This window comes from Nothobranchius furzeri, chromosome 1 (assembly GCF_043380555.1).
Source record: "Nothobranchius furzeri strain GRZ-AD chromosome 1, NfurGRZ-RIMD1, whole genome shotgun sequence".
In the NCBI taxonomy this organism is placed as follows: domain Eukaryota; kingdom Metazoa; phylum Chordata; class Actinopteri; order Cyprinodontiformes; family Nothobranchiidae; genus Nothobranchius; species Nothobranchius furzeri.
In genome coordinates, this window is record NC_091741.1 from 32,369,808 (window position 1) to 32,395,537 (window position 25,730).

The 25,730-nt window shown below is 46.7% G+C and overlaps 1 protein-coding gene across 1 annotated transcript in view; it reads right to left on the bottom strand.

Moving 5' to 3' along the window:
- The window catches only part of LOC139071548 (UPF0606 protein KIAA1549), a 71,571-nt gene extending 49,988 nt beyond the window's left edge, over positions 1 to 21,583 (bottom strand). Inside the window, 5 exon segments of the mRNA XM_070554126.1 lie at positions 1,970 to 2,269; positions 2,345 to 2,427; positions 2,507 to 3,727; positions 17,126 to 17,331; positions 21,224 to 21,583. Coding sequence (XP_070410227.1) covers positions 1,970 to 2,269; positions 2,345 to 2,427; positions 2,507 to 3,727; positions 17,126 to 17,222 — 1,701 coding nt within the window. The 5' untranslated portion in view covers positions 17,223 to 17,331; positions 21,224 to 21,583.
- Between the last annotated feature and the right edge of the window lie 4,147 nt (positions 21,584 to 25,730).

The window sequence follows — 25,730 nt, forward strand, 5'->3', positions numbered from 1 at the left end:
GAGGTAAGCCACCTTAAATTGCTTGTTCCTGTGCTTCAGGACTTGTTTTCAGGTTGTGACAGATTAAGAAAAGATACCTTAGGTAATGAGAGCTATTCTCTCCTCCTCCCTCGTGCAGCGGGACCTCCCAAGGGTTATAAACCACAATGGTTTGTTGGTTCAAACAGGCTCTGTTCTGCACGTGTGAAAAAGTCTGTTTAGCGTGGGAAGGAACCATTTCAAAGGGTGGATTAATTAGACTAATTGATAAATCCATGTCAGCCTGATCAACTAACAGGAATCATTTTCTATTTACCATCGTCCACATATGCTGTCAGAAGCGCAAATTGATCCTGATAGGACCCAAATAATAGTCAGCTGGATGGCCCCCAGTAAACTTCGCCTTAGTATTCAGAACCATTGAATAACAGGAAATTAAAAGGGAAGCATGTTGTCACAGAAGAACAAGTACGGCAATCTCCATTCCATCTTAAAATAGAAAAGTTTTAATTAGGGAGTCCAAACCAGGGTCTGTACGATAAAACTCACCTACGGCCTCATTACCCTGAAAAAGCAGCGTATTCTAAGGTTCTAACGGAACCACTAAAAGTACACGCCAAGGCTGCCCTTTGTCACTTATCCTTTATGGACAGGATTTCTAGGTGCAGCCAAGGTGTGGAGGGCATCCATTTTGGTGGCCTGAGGGTCTCTACTTTATGCAGATGATGTGGTCCTGTTGGCTTCATCAGAACGTAATCGCCAGCTTTCGCTGGAGTGGTTCACAACCAACTGTGAAGCGGCTGAGATGAGAATCAGCTCCTCTAAATCTGAGACCATGGTCTTGAGTTGGAAAAGGGTAGAATGCCTTCACTGGGTCAGGAACGAGGCCCTGGCTCAAGTGGAAGAGTTTAAGTATTTTGGGGTCTTGTTCACGAGTGAGAGAAAGATGGTGCGAGAGATCGATAGGAGGGTTGGTGCTGCATCTGCAGTGATGCGGGCGTTGTACCGGTCTGGTCACGATCTCTTGCAAAAGCTTACGTCTCGCCCCGGCCGCTCCGGTCATCACAGGATGGTCGGCTAGCAGTGCCCACACCACGCTCAGGACATTCCAGACTCTTCTCATGCATCGTTCCACAAATGTGGAATGACCTTCCAAGCACTACCAGAACAGGGGCTTCCTTTTCAATTTTCAAGAAACTCCTGAAGACCCTGCTCTTCAGAGAGCATCTTCTAAACTAGCACCCTCCCTGCACCTGTCCCCCCTCTCTACTGTCCACTCCTTGTTCCCTCCTCTCCATGACTGATGTCAAGTTGTTGTTGTTGTTGTTAGCCTCAAGGGCAATATGCCGATTATCACTTTTAAGTTGCTTTGGACAAAAGCGTCTGCTAAACACATAAACATAAACATCTGGTGCTAACAGAAGCTCGGCTTACTGTGGCTGTGCAGCAGCATTGCTGTGACCAGCGTTTGAACGTTGCAGATGCTGAAGTGGCCTGGAACTTGCAGATGTATCAGGAGTGGCTACTTTATGATGTGTTATCACAGCCTTGCCCAGAACAGGAGGTTGCTTTACATCAGAGGTGCCCAGTCCTGGTCCTGGAGGGGCGGTATCCAGCAGGTTTTAGTTTTAACCCTGCCTCAACAAACCTGCTTTAAATCAGTACGTGATTAACAGGCTTCTGCAGAGCCTGATGAGCTGCTGCACAGGTGACTCAACCACTGAATCTAGTGTGTTGGAGCCGAGATACCTCTAAAACATGCTGGGTACCAGCCCTCCAAGACCAGGATTGGCTACCCCTGCTTTAAATTATACTGCCTTTTTAACAAAAAAATCGTAAATGACCACGAAGACCTGCAGTGTGAACGTAGCCTACATATTTAATGACTTAAGTGGGTGAATGGCTTGATGTATTGTAGGGGGGGGGGGGAACCCTAGAAGGTGCTATACAATACAAGCTATGTACCATTTAAGGAACACCTGAGACTCACCTGTACGTTAATGTTGCCAGACTCGTGGGATCTCCTTTGGCTCTCTGTGTACGCCATCATCAGCCCACTCTCTACACGTTCAGTAAAGTTACAGACCCTGATGTCAACATGGGTGGGGACAAACTGCAGCACCGAGTGGACCTGGTACCTGAGGTCAGGTATGGTGAACAGTGGTGACACAGTCGGGACTGGGCCCAACCCACGTGGTGACCACCGCAGAGCGTTGATGACCGACATGGCCGTGAAGATTACCGGACCTGACACGGCACGAAAGGCAAAGCTGGAGGGAGTCCTGAGGAACTGAGGAGGAGAGAAACTATCGTTGGTGATCTTTTGCATCAGGCCAGGTGAGAACCTGAGACAGAAACAGATTACCTGCAGCTCCACGGAGCGGTTGAACTCTCTCTTCAGCAGTTCTCGGACCTGACTGAACCCGGCTGCAGACCCTTTAGAACTGACTGCAGAAAAAACACAATCATGTCAACTGACTGAATCAAGAACATCAATGTCCTGTCATAGGACCTGAAGGCCTCTTACCCACTCTGACCAGGTAAAGCTCTGGCTTGGTGACGTTGCACAGGTACTGTCTGGTGGGTGGAGTCTGTGCCCCTCTTGGTGTGGTAACTGGGGTGCCTCTGGTCAGGCTGATGGAGGTGATCTGGGTGGTGGTGGTGGTTGTGGGCGGAGCTTTTGATGGCCTCTTGGTGATGATTAAAGGCCCCTCAGGTTTGATGGGGTGAGTAGGGGGTCCCAATGGGGGAGGAGGTAGCACATGACTTGTGGTGTTCATTGGGGGATGGAGAGGGTATCTACCTGGGACAGGTGGAGAAGAGGTGTAAGGGCCTTTGTGGGTAGCTGAGGGAGCAGGGGGTATCTTCTCTTCCAGGAGGGTAGGTGAGGGGGTGAGAGGAGGGGTAGGTCCTGGTGAAGAATGTTTGGGCTCCAGTTCTGAAGGAGGAATGGAAATTGGGATCTGAGTGGGAGCAGGATGATGGGTTAGTGCTGCTGTAGGAGTAATGGGAGACCTGGAGTCCGTGCAGCTCACTTGATCCTGGTCTATCTCTGTCTTTTTCTTCTCTTCATTCTCTCGATCTTTCCCCCTGTCCCTCTCTTTCACCTTCTCCTGGGCCAGCAGGTTGGTGTAGTACTCCAGGCTGTTCATATCTGGCAGTAAAACTTCGGTCGGTTCCAGGGGCATCATGTCTTCTGGACCATAGTCCTCATCCCAGGTGGAGAAAACATCTGGATAGGCAAATGGAGTGTGCAGGGGGACATCAGGGATCGACGAAGAGGGGGACAGGTGGAGACGGGACGAGAGGGAAAGAGTGGGACGAGTAGGAAAGGCCGTGTCATAGGAGACCCAGTCCCCTCCAGATTCCATGTCCCAGGGATGGTTGGGTAGTGGTGTAGCCAGAGACAGTTCTTCACCATCTGGCACCAAAAAGGACAGAGTCTCCAGATAGTCTCCAGAACCCCAGGCTTCTTCTAAGGAGGGCCCCTGTTCCCAAAGTGGAGGGGGGGTGAGGGTGGGCTGGCTGTGAGGGGGGAGGGGTGGGGGTAGACTAGGGGAAAGGAGGTCTGGGGGTCGCAGCAGGAGATGGATCCCCTGAGCACCAGCATCCGTGTCCTCTGTAGAGACAGCTCCAGCAACATCACCATGGAAACCAAAATCTGAAGGCCCAAAAAGGGTAGTAATGGAGGATGAGAATGATGATGGATGCGATGAAGACTCCATTGTCCTGTTGGAATCCAGCACACCTGAGGGGGCGGAGCACAATATTCCATTAAGCTTTTCAAACCCAATCACATCCATCCATCCTGAAGATGGAGATCAAGCACCACATCCAACAAGATCAAAGGGTGGGACTTTGGATTACATAGTAAATGTAATTATAATGGTTCTGATGGGTCTGATGGTTGTCCCCAGGTTCTGCAGTTAAAGCTCAGGATTCTGTTAGTCTCTCTGAATGTTCCTTAAATGTTATTGGCATCTTCTGTCACTAAAACACACACACACACACACACACACACACACACACACAAACACACACACACACACACACACACACACCCAGACACGATTCAAGGGGCCATTTTGATCGACATTTCATGAAGCAAACAAGGAAGAGGCTAAAACTGCAGTTCCACCCTCATCCACTAGGGGCTGGCAGCAGAAGAGAGCAAATCCTCATTGACTCCCATGGTAAAAAAAAAAAGCCAGTTTCACAGCAGGATAAACATTTTGATAGCCTGGTTCAAAAAAACCATTCTAGGTTTAATAGATCTAGTTGAGATTCGTGATAACTCTGAAGGGGGGTGATTTTTTTTTGGAACTCGTCTGTTAAGAGGATAAACAGAAGATAAGACGTCTAAAGACGTGTTTACTTCAGCTCCATATGGTTTGTGCTCTGATTCCTCTTAAAACCATTTTTTTCCTGTCACCAATTTCTAGAATCTGTGGATTTTGTTACACCTTTCTTTTCCTATGATCCATCCATCCATCCATTTTCATCCGCTTATCCAGAGTCGGGTCGTGGGGGCAGTAGCCTAAGGCGAGAGGCCCAGACTTCCCTCTCCCCAGCCACTTGAGCCAGCTCCTCCGGGGGAATTCCAAGGCGTTCCCTGGCCAGGTGAGAGACATAGTCCGTCCACCGTGTCCTGGGTCTACATTTAGGTCTCCTCCCGGTTGGACGTGCCTGGAAAACCTCACCAGGGAGGCGTCCAGGAGGCATCCTGACCAGACGCTAGAGTCACCTCAACTGGCTCCTCTCGATGTGGAGGAGCAGCGGGTCTAGTCCGAGCCCCTCCCGAATGACCGAGCTTCGCACCCTATCTCTAAGGGAGAGCCCAGCCACTCTTTGGAGAAAACTAATTTCGGCCACTTTCATCTGCGATCTTGGTCTTTCGGTCACTACCCAAAGCTCATGACCATAGGTGAGGGTAGGAACGTAGATTGACCGGTAAATCGAGAGCTTCGCCTTCTGACTCAGCTCTCTCTTCACCACGACAGACCAGTACAATGACCGCATCATTCTCATCCCAGCTGCTTCACACTCGGCTGCGAACCACTCAGCGAAAGCTGAAGATCACGTTCTGATGAAGCCAACAGGACCGTATCATCTGCAAAAAGCAGAGACCTGATCCTCAGGCCACCAAAACAGATGCCCTCCACACCTTGGCTGCACCTAGAAATCCTGTCCATAAAGGTTATGAACAGAATCGGTGACAACGGGCAGCCTTGGCGGAGTCCAACTCTCACTGGGAACGAGCCCGACTTAATGCCGGAAATGCGGACCAAGCTCTGACACCGGTCATACAGGGACTTAACAGCATGAATCAGAGGGCCTGGTACTCCATACTCCTAAAAGACCTCCCACAGGGCCCCACAGAGTCCTCCCCCCCCCCCCCGAGGGACTCGGTTTAACGCCGTCTCCAAATCCACGAAACACATGTGGACTGGTTGGGCAAATTCCCACGCACCCTCCAGGATCGCCCTAAGGATATAGAGCTGGTCCAGTGTTCCACGGCCAGGACGAAAACCACATTGCGCCTCCTGAATCTGAGGTTCAACAATCTGACGGACCCTCCTCTCCAGAACCCCTGAATAGACCTTACCAGGAAGGCTCAGGAGTGTGATCTCCCTGTAGTTGGAGCACACCCTGTGGTCCCCCTTTTTAAATAAGGGGACCACCACCCAGTGGGACTGCCCCCGATGTCCACATGATATTGCAGAGCCGCATCAGCCAACACAGCCCACAACATCCAGAGCCTTAAGGAAATCCGAGCGGATCTCATCCACCCCTGGAGCCTTGTCACAGAGGAACGTTTTATCCACCTCAGTGACCTCAGCACCAGATATTTGAGAGGCCAACCCAAAGTCCCCAGACTCTACTTCCACAGTGGAAGACGTGTTGGTGGGATTGAGGAGGTCTTCAAAGTTTTCTGCCCACCGATCCACAATGTCCTGAGTAGAGGTCAGCAGCACACCTTCCCCACTATAGATAGTGTTGGTAGCGCACTGCTTCCCCCTCCACCCCCCCCACCCCCCACCCCCCACCCACCCACCCACCCAAGGCACCAGATGGTGGACCAGAATCTCCTCGAAGCTGTACAGAAGTCTTGCTCCATGGTCTCACCGAACTCCGCCCATGCACGGGTATTTGCCTTGGCGACCACCTGAGCCGCACACCACTTGGACTGCCGGTACCCGTCAGCTGCCTATGAAGTCCCACAGGCCAAAAAGACCTGATAGGACTCTTTCTTCAGCTTGACAGCACCCCTAACCGCCGGTGTTCACCAGCGGGTTCGGGGGTTGCCACCACGACAGCTACAGACGATCCTGCGACCACAGCTCCGGTCGGCCGCCTCAACAATGGAGGCACGGAAGAGGGTCCATTCAGACTCAATGTCCCCCGCCTCCCCCAGAACATTTTGGAAGTTCTGTCGGAGGTGGGAATTGAAGCTCCTTCTGACAGGAGACTCCGCCAGATGTTCCCAGCAGACCCTCACGATACGTTTGGGCCTGCCTGGTCTGACCAGCATCCTCCCCCACCATCTGAACCAACTCACCACCAGGTGGTGGTCAGTTGCCAGCTCCGCCCCTCTCTTCACCCGAGTGTCCAAGACATGCGGCCGCAGGTCAGATGAAACAACAACAAAGTCGATCATTGAGCTGCGGCCTAAGGTATCCTCGTGCCAAGAGCACATGTGGACACCTTTATGTCTGAACATGGTGTTCATTATGGACAATCCATGACTGGCACAGAAGTCCAATAACAAAACACCACTCAAATTCAGATCAGGGGGCCGTTCCTCCCAACCACACCTCTCCATGTCTCACTGTCGTTGCCCATGTGAACGTTAAAGTCCCCCAGAAGAACGAGGGAGTCACCGGAAGGAGCGCTTTCCAGCACCCCCTCTAAGGTCTCCAAAAAGGGTGGATAGTCTGAACTGTAGTTTGGTGAATAAGAACAGATCCCCCCTCCCCCGAGGGAGGCTACCCTCTCCTTCACTGGGGGTAAACCAACGACATCAATATATGGACAATGGGTTTCCATAGCCTCCAGTAACAAGTTTTTCTGCTAAAATGGGAGGTGGCCACCACCGCCATTTTGACCGTGTCACAGGTTCCGTCAAGCCCAGACAATTCCATTAAAGGGAAGAGAGGTGGAGCTGAGGGTGGGGCTGTAAGGCTGGGATCAACTGACGACACCCGGTCGAACTAGCTACAAGCTAACCTGAAGCTAACCCAAAGCTAATGCGGAGGTGAGAGCTAAGCTTTTTTTTTTTTTTTTTTTTATTATTATTTTTTTCCCCGTGTCCTGTCTGGCTGTGAAGCAGAATTGATGTCTGAATGCTGGTGACAAGCCTTACAGATTTATTCTCAGGTGGAGCATCAAAGCGTCTGCTTTTAATGTCACGCCTGATACTTAAAACTTTATTGTTATTGTTTTTGAATGCTTTGTAATTCCGACCAGACACGGAGACAGAGGTGAAAGAGAAAGGAAAAGAAAAGGTGGGGAGAGAGAGGGGGGGGGGGGTCCACAAAAATAAACAATAATGAACAAGAGTCTGCTTCTAGACCTGCAGAAAAAAGACAAAAAAAAAACAACGGCACACAAAAAAGGGACACAACAACAATACAAGATCTACCTATCACTGCGTCAACTTGATGAAAAGAAAAAATATATATATATATAATCAACATTGCTTAACTGAAGAATCACGATAATAAATCACAACATATTAAGTGCCCACCATAGTCTTAAGACCTGTGTTGAACGTGCCCAAGTCCATACTTTTGAGAGCACCATGTGAGCACCTGTGTGTGTACACACACTTGTTTATTTAAGGTTTCTCTATAGGAGCGTCCAACAGAGAGTGTGAGGAACCACAGATCTGCCCCCCAAAGATGCGCAGGAGACGGGGGGAGCTCCAAGTCCCAGAGATCCAGGCGCTGCCCCAGAACGCAGGAACCCCAAGGAGACTGCAACCAGGAAGGCCCCCGCCCCCCTCGAGAGGCACAGAGGATCGCCCCAGGGGGCCACAACCAGCAGCCGGCAGAGTCCCTGGAGATATCAGCGGCAAGCCCACAGGCCCGCCCGCAGCCTCCCGCCCCCTAGCCGGCCGAGCCCGGGACCCAGCGACCCGGGACCCAGGGGCGACGACCCCCGCCGGGGACCCAGCAGAGCCCAGGGACCCAGACCCCACCAGGCAGCCACCGGGATCTAACAGGCAGATGCCAAAGATCTTAAACCCCCAGACCCGGTTGCCACGAACACTCAGGCAGACCAAGGCACAACCCCTCACACCAGGTGTGGTAGGGGGAGGGGGGACAGAGATCTATATCATCAAGAGAAGTTCCAGGAGAGGGGAGGAGTCAAAGGCCCCACCTGACATATACAGTCATACACAAACACAGTCACACACTCCCTCCCTCATGCTCACACATGCACATACAACCAAAGACTTACAAAAATGCACGCCGGACACCCACTCATGCTCCCCATACACACCCTATTCACTCTGGTCCCGGTACTGCTGCACATGGGGTACAACCATCACCGGTTACCAGAGTTTGACCCTTTCTGCTGGGGTGCTGATGAGCAGGCTCCCCCGCCCAACGCTGAGCACAGCAACCCACCACCCCAGACCATAACCAGACGGCCAGATCTCCCTCCTAGCCTCCAGCCCCAGGAAGCCAAGCAGCAACAGAGGTGTGCTAAGACCCCTAGTCTCCCTCCGCCTGCTCCAATATGGTGTTGTGTGATCATGAGGTGTATTCCATGGCTGTGGTGAGTGGGCAGTGCGGGCATCATCCAGCATATGCCAGCTGATGCCACCGCACCACCCCACTTACCCCCTCAGCCATCAGTGTCTAAGTGTGGTTTAAAATTGGAAGTGGGCACCGGCACTCGGGAGGAGGCTGAAATATCCCCCTGCCAAATGCCGTTGAATGTGCTCACTCCCACGGCCCTAAGTGTGTGTTTGTGTGGAATGTCGTCAGTGGAAGTGTATAAGGTGCAAATAAGATTGGGGGGCAGGTTGCCACAGGAATGCGGAAATGGGGTCCATACCCACACTCCCTGACTTGCCCACCCCCCAAGGTCCTATGTGTATGTTTGTGTGATGATGTGAGGGAGCAGGAGGAGAGAAATATGCGGGGATGGGGAGGAATGGCTGGTTGGGCTTAGCCCTCCAGGGAGCCAGCTCCCCTACTGGCCCCAATAGGCACCTCTGTTGTCCAACTGCCACCCAGGGCTTGGAGACCCCAGCCCATCCTGCCAGGGCCCAAAGCAGCAGCATTACAGAGCCTCACGGAGTCCGAGGGCACCAACCCAGCCCCACCCCAGCAGAATATCTATGCCCACCCCTGCATTTGCACAACTTCCAGAATATATAAGACATGGGACATCCAGGTAAGGTTGGGCCCTCCCCCTCCTGGACCTATATAAATACATATATGTATGTATATATATAAACATATATGTGTGTATATATATATATATATATATATATATATATATATATATATATATATATATATATATGTTTATATATATATATACATACACATATATGTGTATGTATTATATATGTATACATACATATATATATATATATATATGTATGTATACATATATATATATATATATATATATATAATACATACACATATATGTGTATGTATGCATGTATATATATACATATATGTGTATGTATTATATATATATATATATATATATATATATACAAATATATATATAAATGAAAGTCTCTCTCTCTTCTCTTGTCTCTCAGTTAATGCAAAGTGTTTTTTTAAAGTCCCTGTAATAAAAAGATCCAATCTTCTAATTTAAATAACCCAGTGTCCATAAGATGGAATTCATACTAGATTTGAATTTTTATTCTCTTATGGTCCTTAATTAAATGTAATTAAAATCGATCATTGCATTTGTATTGCAACTCAAACAGTTTTGGGGGAATGATGCAGGCTAACTGCAATGCAGGCTTCGATTGTCCAGGTTCCAAAAGAAGGTTCATAACAGCTGTGCTGAAGCAGCTTTTCAGGTGTTGACAACAAGCCAGACTCTTGAAAAAGCTTCAGGTGATCAGCTACACCTGAGCAGGATTTATTTTTCAGGTTACCTGGCTGCACCTGCATGTAAAACGAAACAGTGAAAAGTGAAACTTCTTCAATCCTTTGAGTTTTGACGTGATCTGTTCTCTGTCTCGGCTGAAGCCACGCTGCTTGAGTTTTTTAGACAAACCCTTAAAGAGGTGGCTGTTCCTGAGAACTGTCTGGCTACTTCTGCCTCTGCTCGTAAAGACAGAAGTTCACAGATCTAGTTGTCACTCCAATCAGCCACGTCCACTGGTTGTTTACTAAAGGTTGGTTTATGCTTGACGCGTCCGCGAGGTCCGCACGGCTCCGCGCGGAAAAGTTGCGTCATTATGCGTCATTTTAACAACCATGCCCCTCCACCGCGCCTCCGCACGGCCCAGAATTTCCGCACCGCGCACCTAGGAAAATTTCTAACCACGCGGACGGACTGACGCGGAAAAACATGGCGGGCCGGCAAGAACTAGTATGGCAGAGGTTGGTAAATACAGACATTTGTATGATTCAGCTCTCAGAGATCACCGTGATCAACATGTTGTTAATAGTTCTTGGAGAGAAATAGCTCGCACTGTCGGAAAAGACGAGGACGCTGTTAAAAATGCTGAAATGCCATGTTGTAAACAGTAATTTCTACTTCTACTATGGTGTAGTGTTGGATGCATGCTGTAGAGCTCCATGCTGCCCCCTACAGTTTGGGAGAATATTGGCTCACCGCAGAGACGAGCCGCATGAACCATAAACGCTGCGAGTTGTGAAGCTCGTTCCATCCGCGAGCCGCATCACCGCGCGGAAAGTGAATGCGTCAAGCATAAACCAAGCATTACTTTCCCATGTTTAAGTGGTTTATATACTCTTTCCGGTTGGGGGTCGCCGCACATTTGCTACGTCATTTGACATCTTCCTCTGTTGTGCCAAGGCGCAATCACTGTTTATAGGACAGACAATTACTGCAATATTACTACCAAGCGAGGTGCAACAAATGCAGCAAAATTCGAACAACGCCATGCTAGCATGGTGTGTTTATAATGCACACTGTTGCAGTAATGTTACGCTGATTTGCCGGCACAGTGTGTCTTGTAAAAAGGGCTTGTGAGTCATTTTCTACCAGGGCTAAAAGGCTAAAGAGGCAAACCTAAATGACTGATAATTTTCAAGGTCCCCAACATTCCTCCACATTCCAATGGGCCGTTGTCTGTGCTCTGCACAGATAATGTCTACATTTATAAATGAAAGGTGGCTAATTGTGATTTTCAAACCAAGGAGCCATTTGGTGAGCCAGCTGGTAGAGCTGAGGGGGTCAGAAAATCCTGGTAGTTCTAGTGTTAAAAGGAATAAAAAATGTCAGGAAAAGGAGAGAGAGTGAAAAGGAAAGAGGGAAATCAGTGGACCCTGGTAAGGTGGAGATGGTAGAAAGAGCAGAACCAGGAGAGGGTGATGAAGGTCCCACCAAACCTGAACAGGTGAGTTTAAAGGAGACCACAGAGTCCACTGATCTCAGGCTCAGGGGGAGAGAGGTCCAGAGTCTGGGGGCCACAGCAGCAGATGATCTGTCACCTTTGGTCTACTGGTGCTGCACAACCAGTAGGCTTTGATCACTGGACCTCAGGGACCTGCTGGGGGAGTAGGGACTAAGAAGATCACCAATGTAAGATGGTGCTTGTCCATGTAAGGCCCTATAGACCAGAACCAGGATCTTGAAATGAACCCTGAAGTTGACTGGCAGCCCTCTGGCTGTCAGAGTGTGTTGAGGGAACTTTGACCTGATAACACATTGCTTTTATATCGGCCATTAATGCAACTGTCTCCTCTCTAAACCTTGTCAACACTCCAGCCAAGGTATTCGTGCGGTCTGGGCCTTGGACTAACTGGTTGTTCAATGAAACTCCCTGATGTGCTGCAGTACAATCAAAGACAACTGGAATTTTCTTCTTTTTGGGATGGTAGACCCCGGGCTGTGGGATACACCACACCTCTCCTTTGCTGCACTGTCTATCGATGGACACTGTTTTTGCATAGCCCTTTTCAATGATGACACTCATGAAACCCTTCTAGTCAGCATAAAACTCAGGGTTCTTGATGAGTTTTTTCTTGAGATCGATGGCTCTCTGCTCTGCTAGGCTACGATTGTTGGGCATCTTCAGAGTCTTCTCTCACAATGGAGGTCTAAACAATAATGTCCATTAATAAAAATGCAAGACTGTTCCACATCTTTCATGAACTGCAGATCATTTTGTTTTGTCATCACAGCTGCGCTCTTTAAAGTCAGAATTATATTGCTGGGTCAGCAATTCCTCAATGCTTGTCACAGATATCCTGTTGACAGTTAAACTGTTTTCACTGCGTATGGCCCCTCATCTTGGCTGTTGGTGATTTTCCATGGCTCTATGGCTTTGTGCGCATTAGCACCAACAAGCCAATAATAAAGTTTATCTCTCACCAAATAGAATATTTACTAAGAAATCACAATGTAACCATAGAAACACTACTTGGTGTATGCGTGCGTGCGTGCGTGCGTGCGTGCGTGCGTGCGTGCGTGCGTGTGTGTGTGTGTGTGTGTGTGTGTGTGTGTGTGTGTGTGTGCGCGTGTGTGTGTGTGTGTGTGTGTGTGTGTGTGTGTGTGTGTGTGTGTGTGTGTGTGTGTGTGTGTGTGTGTGTGTGTGTGTGTGTGTGTGTGTGCTCTGTCTTCTCCATCCCCAGTGAGTCGTGGAGGATGGCTGCTTATACTGAGTCAGGATTCTCTGGAGGTTTCTTCCTGTTAAAAGGGAGTTTTCCTCTCCACTGTCGCTGCATGCTTGCTTAGTATGAGGATTGCTGTAAAGACTCTGACACTAGTCAGTGACTCGATGCGACCTGCTGGGTTCCTTATATAGGAAACTTGTTACTGACTGGCTTAATGAACTGACCTGTGTTGTTTACTGTGTGCAGGTCCTTGAGACGACTCTGGTCCTGACTTGGTGCTTTATAAATAAACTTGAATTGAAACTGAATTGAATTTTTGGACTTGAGCTTTACAGCAGCAATGGCTAAAAGCCCGTCTTTGCTTCCGGCCCCAGTGTATCCACACATTTCCTGTCCAATATTACCTGTAGTTTGACTGTCAGCTGTGCTATTTGTGTCTTGTTATCCCTTTGCCCACGTTGGATGTTTCCATGTGCATAGTAGCCATGTGACTCTTCTTGGGCAGTCTGTACTCAGATGACCATGTAAAAGGCATCCAGGGCTGCTCTCTCTGCCTCCTTTAACCTGTGTAACTGAACTTGTGCTTGACACAACGCAAGAACTCCCAATACTTGAACTAGGTAGATTTGCTCTTTCTTTGCCGAGAACGATCTGCTAGATGCCGTCATGTGGAGTAACCTCCTCTTCTTTTTGCACTCGTGTGTTCTTGAATCCACTTATTCTCATGCATGAACCTGACTTTGCCTCATAGCAGCTAACCCTGGTCTGCAGTAGCTTCATCTTCTGGCAGCATCTGCACAACATCATTATTCAGCAATATGAACTCTTCATGCAGCTTGTTTAAACTTGACAATGTTTCTGATTCCACAGTATTAACATGTTCTTCATTCTTTTCCATGTTGTCCGTTTCTTTCACTTCACTGTAATCTGAGCCAGCTTTGCTCTTCTTTGCATAATAAGCCTGTGGAGCTTCTCTTCAAGTGCCTTAGTGTGGGTTTTGGCTCCCTCTGGTGGTCACCTTCATGTGGAGTGCCAGACGCTGCACCAACGAATTGTTCATCTGCCATTTCTCCAACTCCAAAAAAATCCAAAAATCAGTGATTCCAAACCAACTTACAGCTCTCATAAGAAGCTTCTGTGTTTTTCTCTTCTTTACAACCTTTCTTTAGCTGCCAAGAACTTGAATACATTTCCGAGCCACGTTTATACCTGATGATAATGCCCCATTAGCATAGCTAGCTAGACAGCTACTTGCTACCCAATAGTGGTAGCCTCTCCCACCATCTTAACCAGGTCAGCTATAATAATTGGTTGAAATGCTTCCAAATTTCCAGGAGCAGTCACAGAAGGGCTGCACTCCGGTGCGATGGCGGCCCGGAACGCAGCCACTGTCCCTAAGAAAAGGTCAAGGAACTCATCACACATCTCAACCGAGGCCTGCGCTGGATAGGGGTCATTCACTTTCAGAACAGAGTTAATGGCGGTATACAGTACGCTGGGGTTATTTGAGTTCAAAGAGATGCGCTTGGAATAGTATGCAAATTTCGTAGATCTAACTGCTTCTTGGTAAGATTTCAAACTCTCACGTAGGACAATCAGGGACACATGCAAGTTATCCTTCTTCCATTGTCTCTCGTATCTTCTGCATATCCTTCTTGCAGCACCAGTAGAGTCCGTCGAACATGAGTTTTCTGTATGACTTCTCCTCCTAGGCCTTAACGGCGCAACAGTGTCAAGGATGGCCTCACTGGTCTCATTAAAGCAATTCATCAGTCCGTCCAGGGAGGACCCGTCAGGCAAATGGAAGTTGGCCTGTTCAAGCAGCGACGCGAAACGAGCTCCAGTGTCAGAATTCATAGGACAACTGTACCTAATGGGGACAACAGATGCCAACAAACTACTTTTCAGAATAATCTTAAATAATATTGGATTATGGTTTGAGACTACTGCATCCTTAATAGTCAAATTGTCTACTGAGCACCCCAGCAATAACACAAGGTCCAGTGTGGGACCACGTTCCTGAATGCGTAAAACTAAAAGAGTTCACCATATTAATGAAATCAGAAACCGAAGGCTTTCCAGAGCGACAGACGTTAATATTTAAGTCTCTCCGCTCGTATCTAGCATCACAGCTTGCTAGAACTTCTGAGAACTCTGGCAAAAAATCCTTGTTGTATTTCTGGGGTGTAGCGTTATGAATATTCTAATTGTCTGCCCTTAACAGCTGCCCCTTTACACAGTAACAACGTGTAGGAATCGCCTATGGTCGGGTGCTTGTTTCAAAATGTTTACATTCCAGAAGAAGAAGAAGAAGAAGAACAGAAGAAGAACGCTTTTAATTAATCAAAGTACTTTATTTGTGATAAAGCTAGTCAAAACATATGTTGTAACAGACTTGGTGACTCGGTGGGGATCTCTGGAAATGTTCTAGACTGGTTTAGATCGTACCTTTCTAACAGAAGTTACAGTGTCTGTAGAAACCACATCATGTCAGATTCTACCCATCTGTTCTATGGGATACCCCAAGGCTCTGTTTTGGGTCCACTGTTGTTTCTACTGTACATACACCCTCTTGGACAGATACTTGATTATTTTCATAATGTCTCTTATCACCTATATGCAGATGATATTCAGCTGTACTGCTCCTTTAAGGATTCTGAGTTCTATAAACTGTCTGAACTACTAGAGTGTCTATCAGCGATCACCAGCTGGCTAGAAGATAACTTCCTTCAGTTAAACTCTGAAAAGACTGAATGTCTGATCATCACCCCTTTGGGAGGAATTTGGGTGTTTTTGACCAACCAATCAACGTCTCTTGAAGGTCACTCAAAAACTTTGGTCCAAAACTGTTTTTATCACTTAAGAAATATCTCCAAACTGAGAAGGTTGGTGTCAAAGCATGAACTAGAAATGGTTCTCCATGCCTTCATCTCCTCCCGTCTAGATTACTGTAACACACTCTTCACATGTTCTAACAAAAAGCCCTTGACCGCCTTCAGCTGGTCCAGAACTCTGCAGCGAGGCTCCTAGCTGGAGCAAACAGAAGAGCTCACATCACTCCTGTTCTGACGTCTCTGCACTGGTTACCCGTTAACTCTAGAGTCCTGACTACAACTTTCAGGGCTCTACATGGTCAAGCTCCTCCTTACATTACTGAACTGTTAAAACCTTATGCTCCAACCCGAGCCCTCAGGTCCACCCACCAGAACCTTCTGGAAGTTCCAAAGACCAGATATAAAAGTCGAGGTGTTGCACCCCAACTCTGGAATGATGTGTTATCCTTACGCAGCGTTGACAGTCTGGACACTTTTTAAAAAACAGCTGGAGACCCTTTTATTAAAAGCTGCTTTTACATAAATCTTTTATTTTCTTATTTTTAACTCACTTGTAATCATCTTTCATCTGTTTGATGATATTTTTTAATTTTATGACTTTATTTATCAGATTTTACTTTATTTCTGTTTTAAGCTCATTATAATTTTATTCTTTGCTTTGTTTTGATCTATGTGAAGCACTTTGCGAGTTTCTATACAAATAAAATGTACTTACTATGTACTTATTTTAAGGGTAATGAAATGCTTAAAATTTTGAATAATAATGAGCATCAGAGCCACGTGACTTCAGAGCTAGCTCTGGAGAAAGGCTCAGCCCGGGCTTTGGCCTCACGTCGGCCGTTTCACCTTTGATCCAGCTCTCACCCTGGAGTCTCTTGTCAGTTCTTTTGTTCGCTCTTCCTTCTTCCATCTCAGGAAATACGGTAAAGCAACTCCAACAAGAAGTCACCTCCAGCCTGCTTAGTAACAAAACCATAACTAGGTAAGCTGACCGAGGATATCGGGCTATTTTTCCTGCTAAAAACACCCAAAAAAACCAAATACTGCACTTATACAGGTATTTATACTAACTTGTTTAACTAAGGCCCATCCAGAAAATAAAATCTGGCACAGCGCCTGGGTTAGTGCAGTCATGTTTGAACTTTACTTGATTTTAAATGTGTTGAAGCAGTGCCACGCTACTCAGGTGATACATTTTTGCCAGAAATAAAAGTTCATTCAAGGTTCATTCTGACAGGGAGGGGCCCCCAAATGCCTTGAAATGGCCCTGGGCTGACAGACAGGTCACGTGCCTGCAAAGACAGATGGCTGTGAGAACTGTGGCTAACCAGTGGTTAGCCTAGCATGCTAACCAGCATCAGATGTGTGTCAGAGACTCAGTAGAGTTGGGAATATGGAGGCAAAATAAAGGTAACATCCGACTGAAAGTCCTCCCTGACAGGAACCAGACTACAGTACATTCCTCAATTACAGTCCATCCAATAAAGGCAGGTCAAAGGTCACTACACTGGTTTGGCTTACCTTCATCAAGTGAGCTTGTGGTTGCCATGGAAATCAACGTGCCACCCAGTATCATCCAACCAAGTGCGCGTGCACACGCCAAGGTTCTTGGATCCATTCTAATCCTGGTCCAGGAGCCAGAACTCGGCTGGACCACTGTGTCCACGATCCTCAAAGTGCTGGTGGTCTGATGCTGGACCAGAGAGCTGAGGGTCCGTCTGGAGGACCTGAAAACCACAATGAAAAATCACTGATCAGATAAACAATGAACTTTGTGAACCAGAACCTCAGAGAGGAACAAAGACAAACGTAGCCTCCGTGGTCATCTCCTACTTCGGCTCAACAATGGCGAACGGTGCGATCTGACACTGATGTTCCTTGGCCTGAAGTTCACCTTTGTAGCGTCATGAAGGTCCTGTTTATGACCTAAAGGTCATGATCTGCTGCGTCTGCTCGAGCAGAGACATAAAGTCTCTGTCAGGCTAATCTACATGAGATAGTGGCCAAGGTCTTTCATGCACTCTGCTCATCTGAACTGCTTCACCGCTGTTACAGCTCAAGACGAAGAACTCTCTCGATGAATACATAATCAACCACTTTGTTATTACCAATAATAATGTGAGCCCAATGTTCAACCAATCTGTGAAATGACAATGTTGATATTATAATCCTGTGATCAGTAGTGTTTTACAATTTATTATAATCCTGGACATTTGCACTAGACACTAATGACACGTAATGCTAAAATCACACGACACACTTCCTTTCGTCTGATCCAATCAGAACCTTCGTTTCTGGCTGGGCGTGGTTATCTGTGGTGTTTGTATAAACCCTCTTCTTCATGTCACATTCTGATTCGCCAGTAAACCAAAATACGACAATTATAAAAACTCTCCCACGCCACCTTTTCTTTAGTTCAAGCGTTCTAGAGAAGTCTTGGACCGGCCATCCAGACTTCCTCTTCAGCCAAAAGAACCTCGACAAGCTGGATAAAACCTGTTGTGTTACACCTGACCGCAACGGTTCCTTCAGAATAAAAGCTGAACCTCACGACCCCTTCAGGGTCTCGGAGACGCCAGTGATAACCTGTCGTGACCTGGAAGCATTCCATGACTAGTTTGGTCGGCACCGCTGCTTTTCTACCGGCTTCGGTACCAAGGAGGGTCCACGAGGACCTCGACATTCTGGATCTAACGGAGGCTTCCCCTGGGGTACGTAGACCGACAGACGGCGTCTCATGTGTGTTAAAAATCTCCGACTAAAGTTTAGAGCGAAACATTCACTCCCACTCAGAAGTAACTGCTTCTCCGGATCCGCTGGTTCTGAATAACATTCCACACACCATCATCCTTCACCACGTCTCACTCCACCTTAGTCCATCAGTACACAGAGTGTTAAAGTTAGTCTTGTTTAAATTGTATAGAAATAAATTTCTTAACTATTATAAACCTGACTCTCTCTCTTTCCTCGGAGTTAATACGAAGCGTCGCTTAATCCCTGCAATAAAAAGTTCTGATCTTCTGGTGAAAATAGTCAAAGATCCATCAGATTGAGATTTCATATTTCTATGGAACCTCACATTTTATGGTTGATAAGTAAGACGTAAACTACCCATCGTTTCACCTTGGATCTCTTTGATTTGTCATCAGTTTCCCTCTTAAACACCTCCTCATCCAGGGAGGTTGCTACAGCCCCTTGGATCTGACATTTCTAAATAACATGTTCAGCTGAAGTCACGGAACATTTAGCTGCTGGGAGACGGTCTCACGGCCTTCACCTTTAGGAAATGGTCTGTGTTTGCATAGCGCCTTCGTAGGGCTTTACAACCCCGGTAACGATTAGTAGGTGGTTACTTTTAATAGATTACCAATAGAATATAAAGGTATTCAATAAAATGTAATATTCCATAAAATAATGGATTATCAATACTACTGCTATCCTGGCCGGCCAGACTCGTCCTGGTTAAATCTGCACAGATGGAGAATCTGGTAACTCACAGGCAGAGAGGCACACGAGGGGCGGGGCTGGGCAGCTCGAAAGTAACCAATCAGAAAATAATCTGCGATGCCGACTGCACCGCGCGACGCTGTAGCTTTTTTAGCTGTAGCTAAAGATGGCGTCTGGCGACGGCGCAGACATCTTTCTTCAGAAGAAAGGCTTTTAGCTCTTCTACTTGTGGGTTTAAAGACGTGTCTGAGTCCTTTAGACCGAGGAAAGGTCCACAGCCAACTTCAGTCGTTGTTGTTTATGACAAACTCGGCGTTGTGGTGTTTATGTTTATGTTTATTTATCTAGCAGACGCTTTTATCCAAAGCGACTTACAGTTTATAACCTATAGGGCATGTTGTGATGTGTGGAGGAAACCGGAGTACCCGGAGGAAACCCACACATGCATGGGGAGAACACGCAACTCCACGCAGAAACGCCACATCTGAGTTTCGAACCTGCAACCTTCGTGCTGCGAGGCAACAGTGCTAACCACTGCGCCACCATGCAGCCCAGTGGTGTGTGACGTACGCTGCTCAGCGCTGATTGGCTCGGTTAAAATTCTGACGGGGAGGGGTTATTTCAACAGGACACTTCCTAGACCCTTTCTCTGTGCAGACTCACACAGAGGAGGAGTCTGGCCGGCCAGTTTAATAAGTCAGGTTTTTGTTACTAAAACTGCGTAAAAAAGAACAAGAAAATGAATCCGAAAAACATAACTTTAGCAACAGTTTTTACATTTGGCTTCAATTCCTGGAAATCATCTCAACACTCTCAGTGCAGAGTGGGTCTCGACCCCAACACTGAGAACCAGTCAAAGGGGTGGTACTGGGGAGGGAGAGAGAGAGAGAGAGAGAGAGAGAGAGAGAGAGAGAGAGAGAGAGAGAGAGAGAGAGAGAGAGAGAGAGAGAGAGAGGGGGACGGACAGACAGACAGACAGACAGACAGACAGACAGACAGACAGACAGACAGACAGATAGATAGATAGATAGATAGATAGATAGATAGATAGATAGATAGATAGATAGATAGATAGATAGATAGATAGATAGATAGATAGATAGATAGATAGATAGATAGATAGATAGATAGATAGATAGATAGATAGATAGATAGATAGAAGGTTGCAACCACTGGTCTACATGATCCACTAAACTGGCTCTGAGTAGTAGTAGTAACCATGGTAACAGTTATTATTTGAGGAAAGAACTTGGGATGTACCTTTTTTCGAGCTGTAAGCAGTCTGGAGCAGATTTACAAGTGAACCCTGAGGACGTTGTTCAGCCGGTGTGGTTGGATGCTGGTTGGATGCTGGTTGGATGCTGGTTGGATGCTGGTTGGATGCTGGTTGGATGCTGGTTGGTGTCAGCATCCAACCAGCATCCAACCACACCATCAACGCCTCTCGTTATTTCGGTCCTACAGAGGATTCATCAGCAGGAGCAGGGAGCGGACGGACTCATGGTTCATTTCCAGGAGAAAGTGGAAAAGTTGTTCTGTTACTTTGGGAATCTTTAAATTCACTTCCTGTTTTATTTTGAAAGTCGCGCAGGTTTACTGACACTTCCGGACGTTTCCATCAGAATCAGATGAAATCTCTAAAAAGTTACTCGTAAAGAAAATGATCCGAAAATAAAAGATGTGATGAACGAGAACAGCTGATCGATCAGCTGACCGGTTCGGTTCGGTTCTGCAGCATCCTGGTGCTCCTGCTCCGCATTCAGGTTCGGTTCCTCTTCCAGGCCATGTTCTGTTCTGGACGAGTACTCACTAGATTGTACCGACCCGGTTCGGCTTGGCCCGGCCTCCTTTCACACTGACATGTCTTCGAACCGATAACCCGTCCTCCACCGAACCAGACGGATGGTGACGCTCTGCAGAACCTCCCTCGGTGAAGATCCGGTGCAGTGCGAATTTAATACCGATCCTGGTTCACTCGGAACCGGGGTCCAAACTAAGCCTCCACCCTTATTTGTTTGAGGCTGAACGCGAACCAGCCGCAACACCGGTTCCGCTAAAAGACACCGCGTTCCGGTGCTGTGAAACATCCGCCGTAGGTTCAGCGTCTCAGAACCGAGCCGATCCATCATCCCTACAGCATGCTGCTAAAACCTGCACCAGAACCAGACTCACCTGCCATCCTGGAGATTCGGTTCGTTCGAGACACGCCTCTCCACCGCCGCGCTGCGCGCTCCCTGCGCGGGCGTAAGCGGTTCCGTCAGAACCTCCGATTATCCGGTCCGGACCGGCCTCCTTTGATCCAGGTCAGGCTTGGTACCAGCAGCCCGCCTTCACCTCCATCGCCCAAGCCAGTTTTGTGGACTCACCGGAACCGGATCAGAACCCCAATTACTCAGGAACAGAACCAGAACCCGATCCCACCTCTAAAGAAACTCAACACAAATGTCAAAGTTCTACAACCCCCCAAAGCACTTTACTACACCACCATCAAACCCTGACAGTGTCAGACCCGGCCTCAGAGGATTTTCTATCGGGGGGGGGGGGGGGGGGCTGTGTGTGTGTGTGTGTGTGTGTGTGCCGAGTCAAGTATTCTTTATTCCAGACTCTTAGTCCAACTCACATAGAGCACAACGTGACCCTAAAGGTTGAAAATAATGACAAGCCAGAGACGATAGTGACAGTAGTGTGAAAGTAAAGTATAAATTATAGTGACCCCCTAATCTAAAAGAACTACAGACGCTTGGTAAACTGGGAAAAGAACCAGTGATACCAGTGTTTCCACATCACGCACTGCACTGACACAGGTACTGTTAGATTTAGAAAAAACACATTTTTTTATTTGTTCAGCCTACAAATACATTTATAAATAACACTGGTGAAGACAGCTTGTAGGGTGCTCACCCTCGCATTTACAAAGTCTCACTTGCACTCATCCATCCAGGCTCCCTCAGTATCACGTTCAGAGCAACGAGTGTTGGGACTGGACCGACGCAGTTACTTTAGGCAGGCCCGGCCCAAACACAATCGGAGCCCTAGGCAAGATTATAGGTGGCGCCCCCTTACGCTGCAGTAAATCCTCTGCGACTGTACATACTCACAAGAAACCACATAGCTTTGTCTCAGACGTTCTTTTTATTTAAAAAAGCCATTTGCACATTCAGAATACGTAGAAATATAAACATTTTGAACTGAATATATAAAATAAAATGAACTAAACTAAAAGCATTAGATTTAAATATTAAGAAAATTAAAAGTGAAAAATTATAAAACCATAAAAATAAGGAACAACACAAAATAAAGCATTAAAGAAACCAGTATCCAGAAAGAATTACAAAACAAAACAAGTTAGGATTTCAATAAAAATTCACCCAAAAGATGATTAACAATGTCCTCTAGTGGTGTTTTTTGGTACTGCGTTATCAATGACACTACACCACATGTCCTGAACCTAACATGACCTGCTACAGATTTACTCTGCTGGGTTTTTTGCAGCAAAGTCACCAATAACATCCTCAAATGACAACTGATTTGAGACCACATGGTTTATGCTTATGATGGCAAGTCCACTGAGACGTTCTTGCATCATAGTAGATCTCAAATGAGTTTTAATCATCTTGAGCTTAGAGAAGCTTCTTTCAGCTGCAGCCACTGTAACAGGACGGGTGGCAGAGACTCTCAAAGCCTTTAGTCCTTCCCTAGTCAGTTTCTACTCTCTTTTAGAAAAGATTTTACAGCAGAAGCAGTGCAAGCTATCATCTTTTTTAGGATACATAAGCCAACTTCTTCTGACTTTTTCTCCATTGACTGAGTCTGTTAAAAATGTCATGTTGACACCTTCGTCCATCTTTTTGTTTAGGGAATGTGAAGCTATTTTCAATTTGAAATGGACCTCTGTGAACCAACTCTGTTCGTACCTTATCTGTTAGAGGAGATGGCCAGTCAGCAGGGTCTATTGGAGAAGCAGAAGATGTGCTTGATGTTGCTGCATCACTGCTAAGGTGTGCTGCTGAGGTGGAGCCAACTGGAGGAGTGCATGATGCTGCAGCTGCATCACTGCTTAATTGTTTGGCTGAGGTGGAGGCGACAAGAGGATTTGCAGGGGTGGGACATAGAAACTTCAGCAGCGCATCTGAAGACAGAAGAGGAGTATATGACACCAAGCTAAATATCAATACATGATTTCAAGAATAAAATAAATTTCTGGAAAAATAATAATAATACAGAAATGTATGCACAATGCAGTGTTCATGAAAACATTTGAGCTAAACTGGCAGCAGACATAGATGAGTCTCATGCAAGACATTTTTGAACAATGCAGGACAATGTTCTCACGTGCTGCTGACCTGTATCTGTTTAACAGTGGTGGGTTTTCCAATGAACTCGGACATTGACATGCTATAACTTTTTTGCAACAATAATCTGTTGCAGTAATTTAAAGAAGAAAACCATCAATGAGAATTTTTGCATAATACAAATAATTTTCTACTATGAGGTTTAAAAATCACTCATAAAAATATAAAACAGGCTATGTACTATCAGGCAATTACCAAAGACCATCATATAACATTTAGGCGTTATTATGAAACACTGAATTCTCAGAACACAAAACATCAGAAAATATTCCAAAGCACTAAAATAATCCCAGGTTGCTGTAATGTGTTGCTGCTGCTCTGTTATCGACGCGTTGTTTGTTTGACTGAATGTTTACGGTCTGGGAGCCAGATATGCAGCTTATACCAGCTGTTTAACAACTTTAATAAACCATTGTTAAGAGCTAATATATTTGTGTCTCATGCTTTAGTGCTGCACAAACGTTACAATATTAAGAAAATAGCTTTGTTTGTCCTAAAGCATCCCCAGAGTGCTAACTAATAACGTCATGAAATCATCATTTAATTTCAATATTTTACACCCTACCTCTGTCTTTGTAGCGTTTTTCCTCCTCTTCTTTTCTTTTTTTCCTCCCCTGGGCTCCAGATAACTTAGGCCGTTTAGACATGATGAACTAGCTGACTCATCAAAACAACCGTTCTCGCAGGTAAAGACGGGGAGGGGGGCGAAGTGGGCGCGACGCGCGGCGCCACATAGTGACGTATCATTAATCATTTTTAAATGCACACTGTGCTACTTAATAAACTTTGCTAAGAAGGTATTATGTTGTGGGCTTGATATTTTAATATTAAGACACATTAATATCAACTTGCTTTACAAACGTTACGTAACCTTATTTATTTATTTATTTTGTGGCACCAGAGCGCCCCCTGGCTGGCTGGCACCCCTAGCACTTGCCTATAATGCCTATAGGACGGCCGGCCCTGACTTTAGGAACACCTGAGCATAACCCGGAGGAGAAAAGGGGACGCTGGGATGTTCCAGGAAGGGGCAATTAACTTACTCATTGGCTTTGAGTGGGTAGAATGAGCTGGTCGGCTCGGAACTCGGATCATGGATGCACTGGAATGATGACTGAGTGAAGAGACGTGGAGGGCACTTCCATCTAAACGATGGGGTTAATACGAGGTGACCGGTGGGAATCCCGTAGGAGGGACGATACGATATAGAGTCTTAGAAGGAGGCCAGTCAGCTGGAGGAAGGTAGTGAGATGGGAACAGTGACATAGGCAACCTGTCACGTTGAGAACAAGGAGGTTGTTAGGACCCAAGATGCAGATACCCCAGATGACGTGAAGCAGCAGTGTTTAAAAGTAAAATCCTTTTTATTAAAGAGATGAACCAAAATCCAAAATGGCAGGAAGCCAAAAACAAAATCCTGAGTACAGGAGAACAAAAGCTCACACAGAGCACAAATCCTAGAGGCGAGGTAACAAAAGCTCACTTAGAGCACCAAACATGGAGACAAGATACAAAAGCTCACATGGAGCACAAAACAACGCTGACACACAAACAATGGACCGACAAGACAATGAGACACAGAGAGAGCTTTATACACTGGGGCATGATGGGAGGCAGATGAGCTGCAGGTGTGAGGAGAGAGAACCAGGTGAGACCAATAAACTAATCAGGGAGGAAACTAACATGATCTAAGAGTAAAGAGTAAAAAACCCAAAGACAAGATGAGCAGCAAAATAAGCTAATATTCTAAGGGGAAGGAAAACTACAAAAACCTGTGAAAAAACACACTAAAGAGACTGATAACATGAGAAGCTGAACCTATAAAAAACTGCAGAGGGGTGACTGGAGGAGATTGAAGGAACACGGGACCTGAGAGGGAACATCTGGAGGGCTGAAGACCAGGGGACACATGAGGAACACAAAGAGACACAGACCATGACACAACCTTCAGCCTACACAGCCTGCACATTTCTCAGCGCGGAGACACCCAACGCCATTAACCGTCCTTGCTAGCCTGCTGGAGAGCTTTGCAAGGACGGACGGAGTCGAGCTCTCTTTTCTAAACATCCGTCCGTCGAGACGGATAACGCAAGCTTGTGATTGGTCAGGACGCCGCTGTCTACACCGTCGCCATTGAGCCCTCAATAACATAAAGAGAGTCGAGGATATCTTAGCGGCAGACACGGAGCAGCTTGAAGAATACCTCATGAAAAAACTCTAAAAACATGAACGTTTAGTTCCCCCGTGACTGGAGGAGTGAAAAGGTGCGCAGCAAGCGTTTTATTTGTGGACGGAAATGACAGGAAACGTGGGTTTAGAGGTGGCGA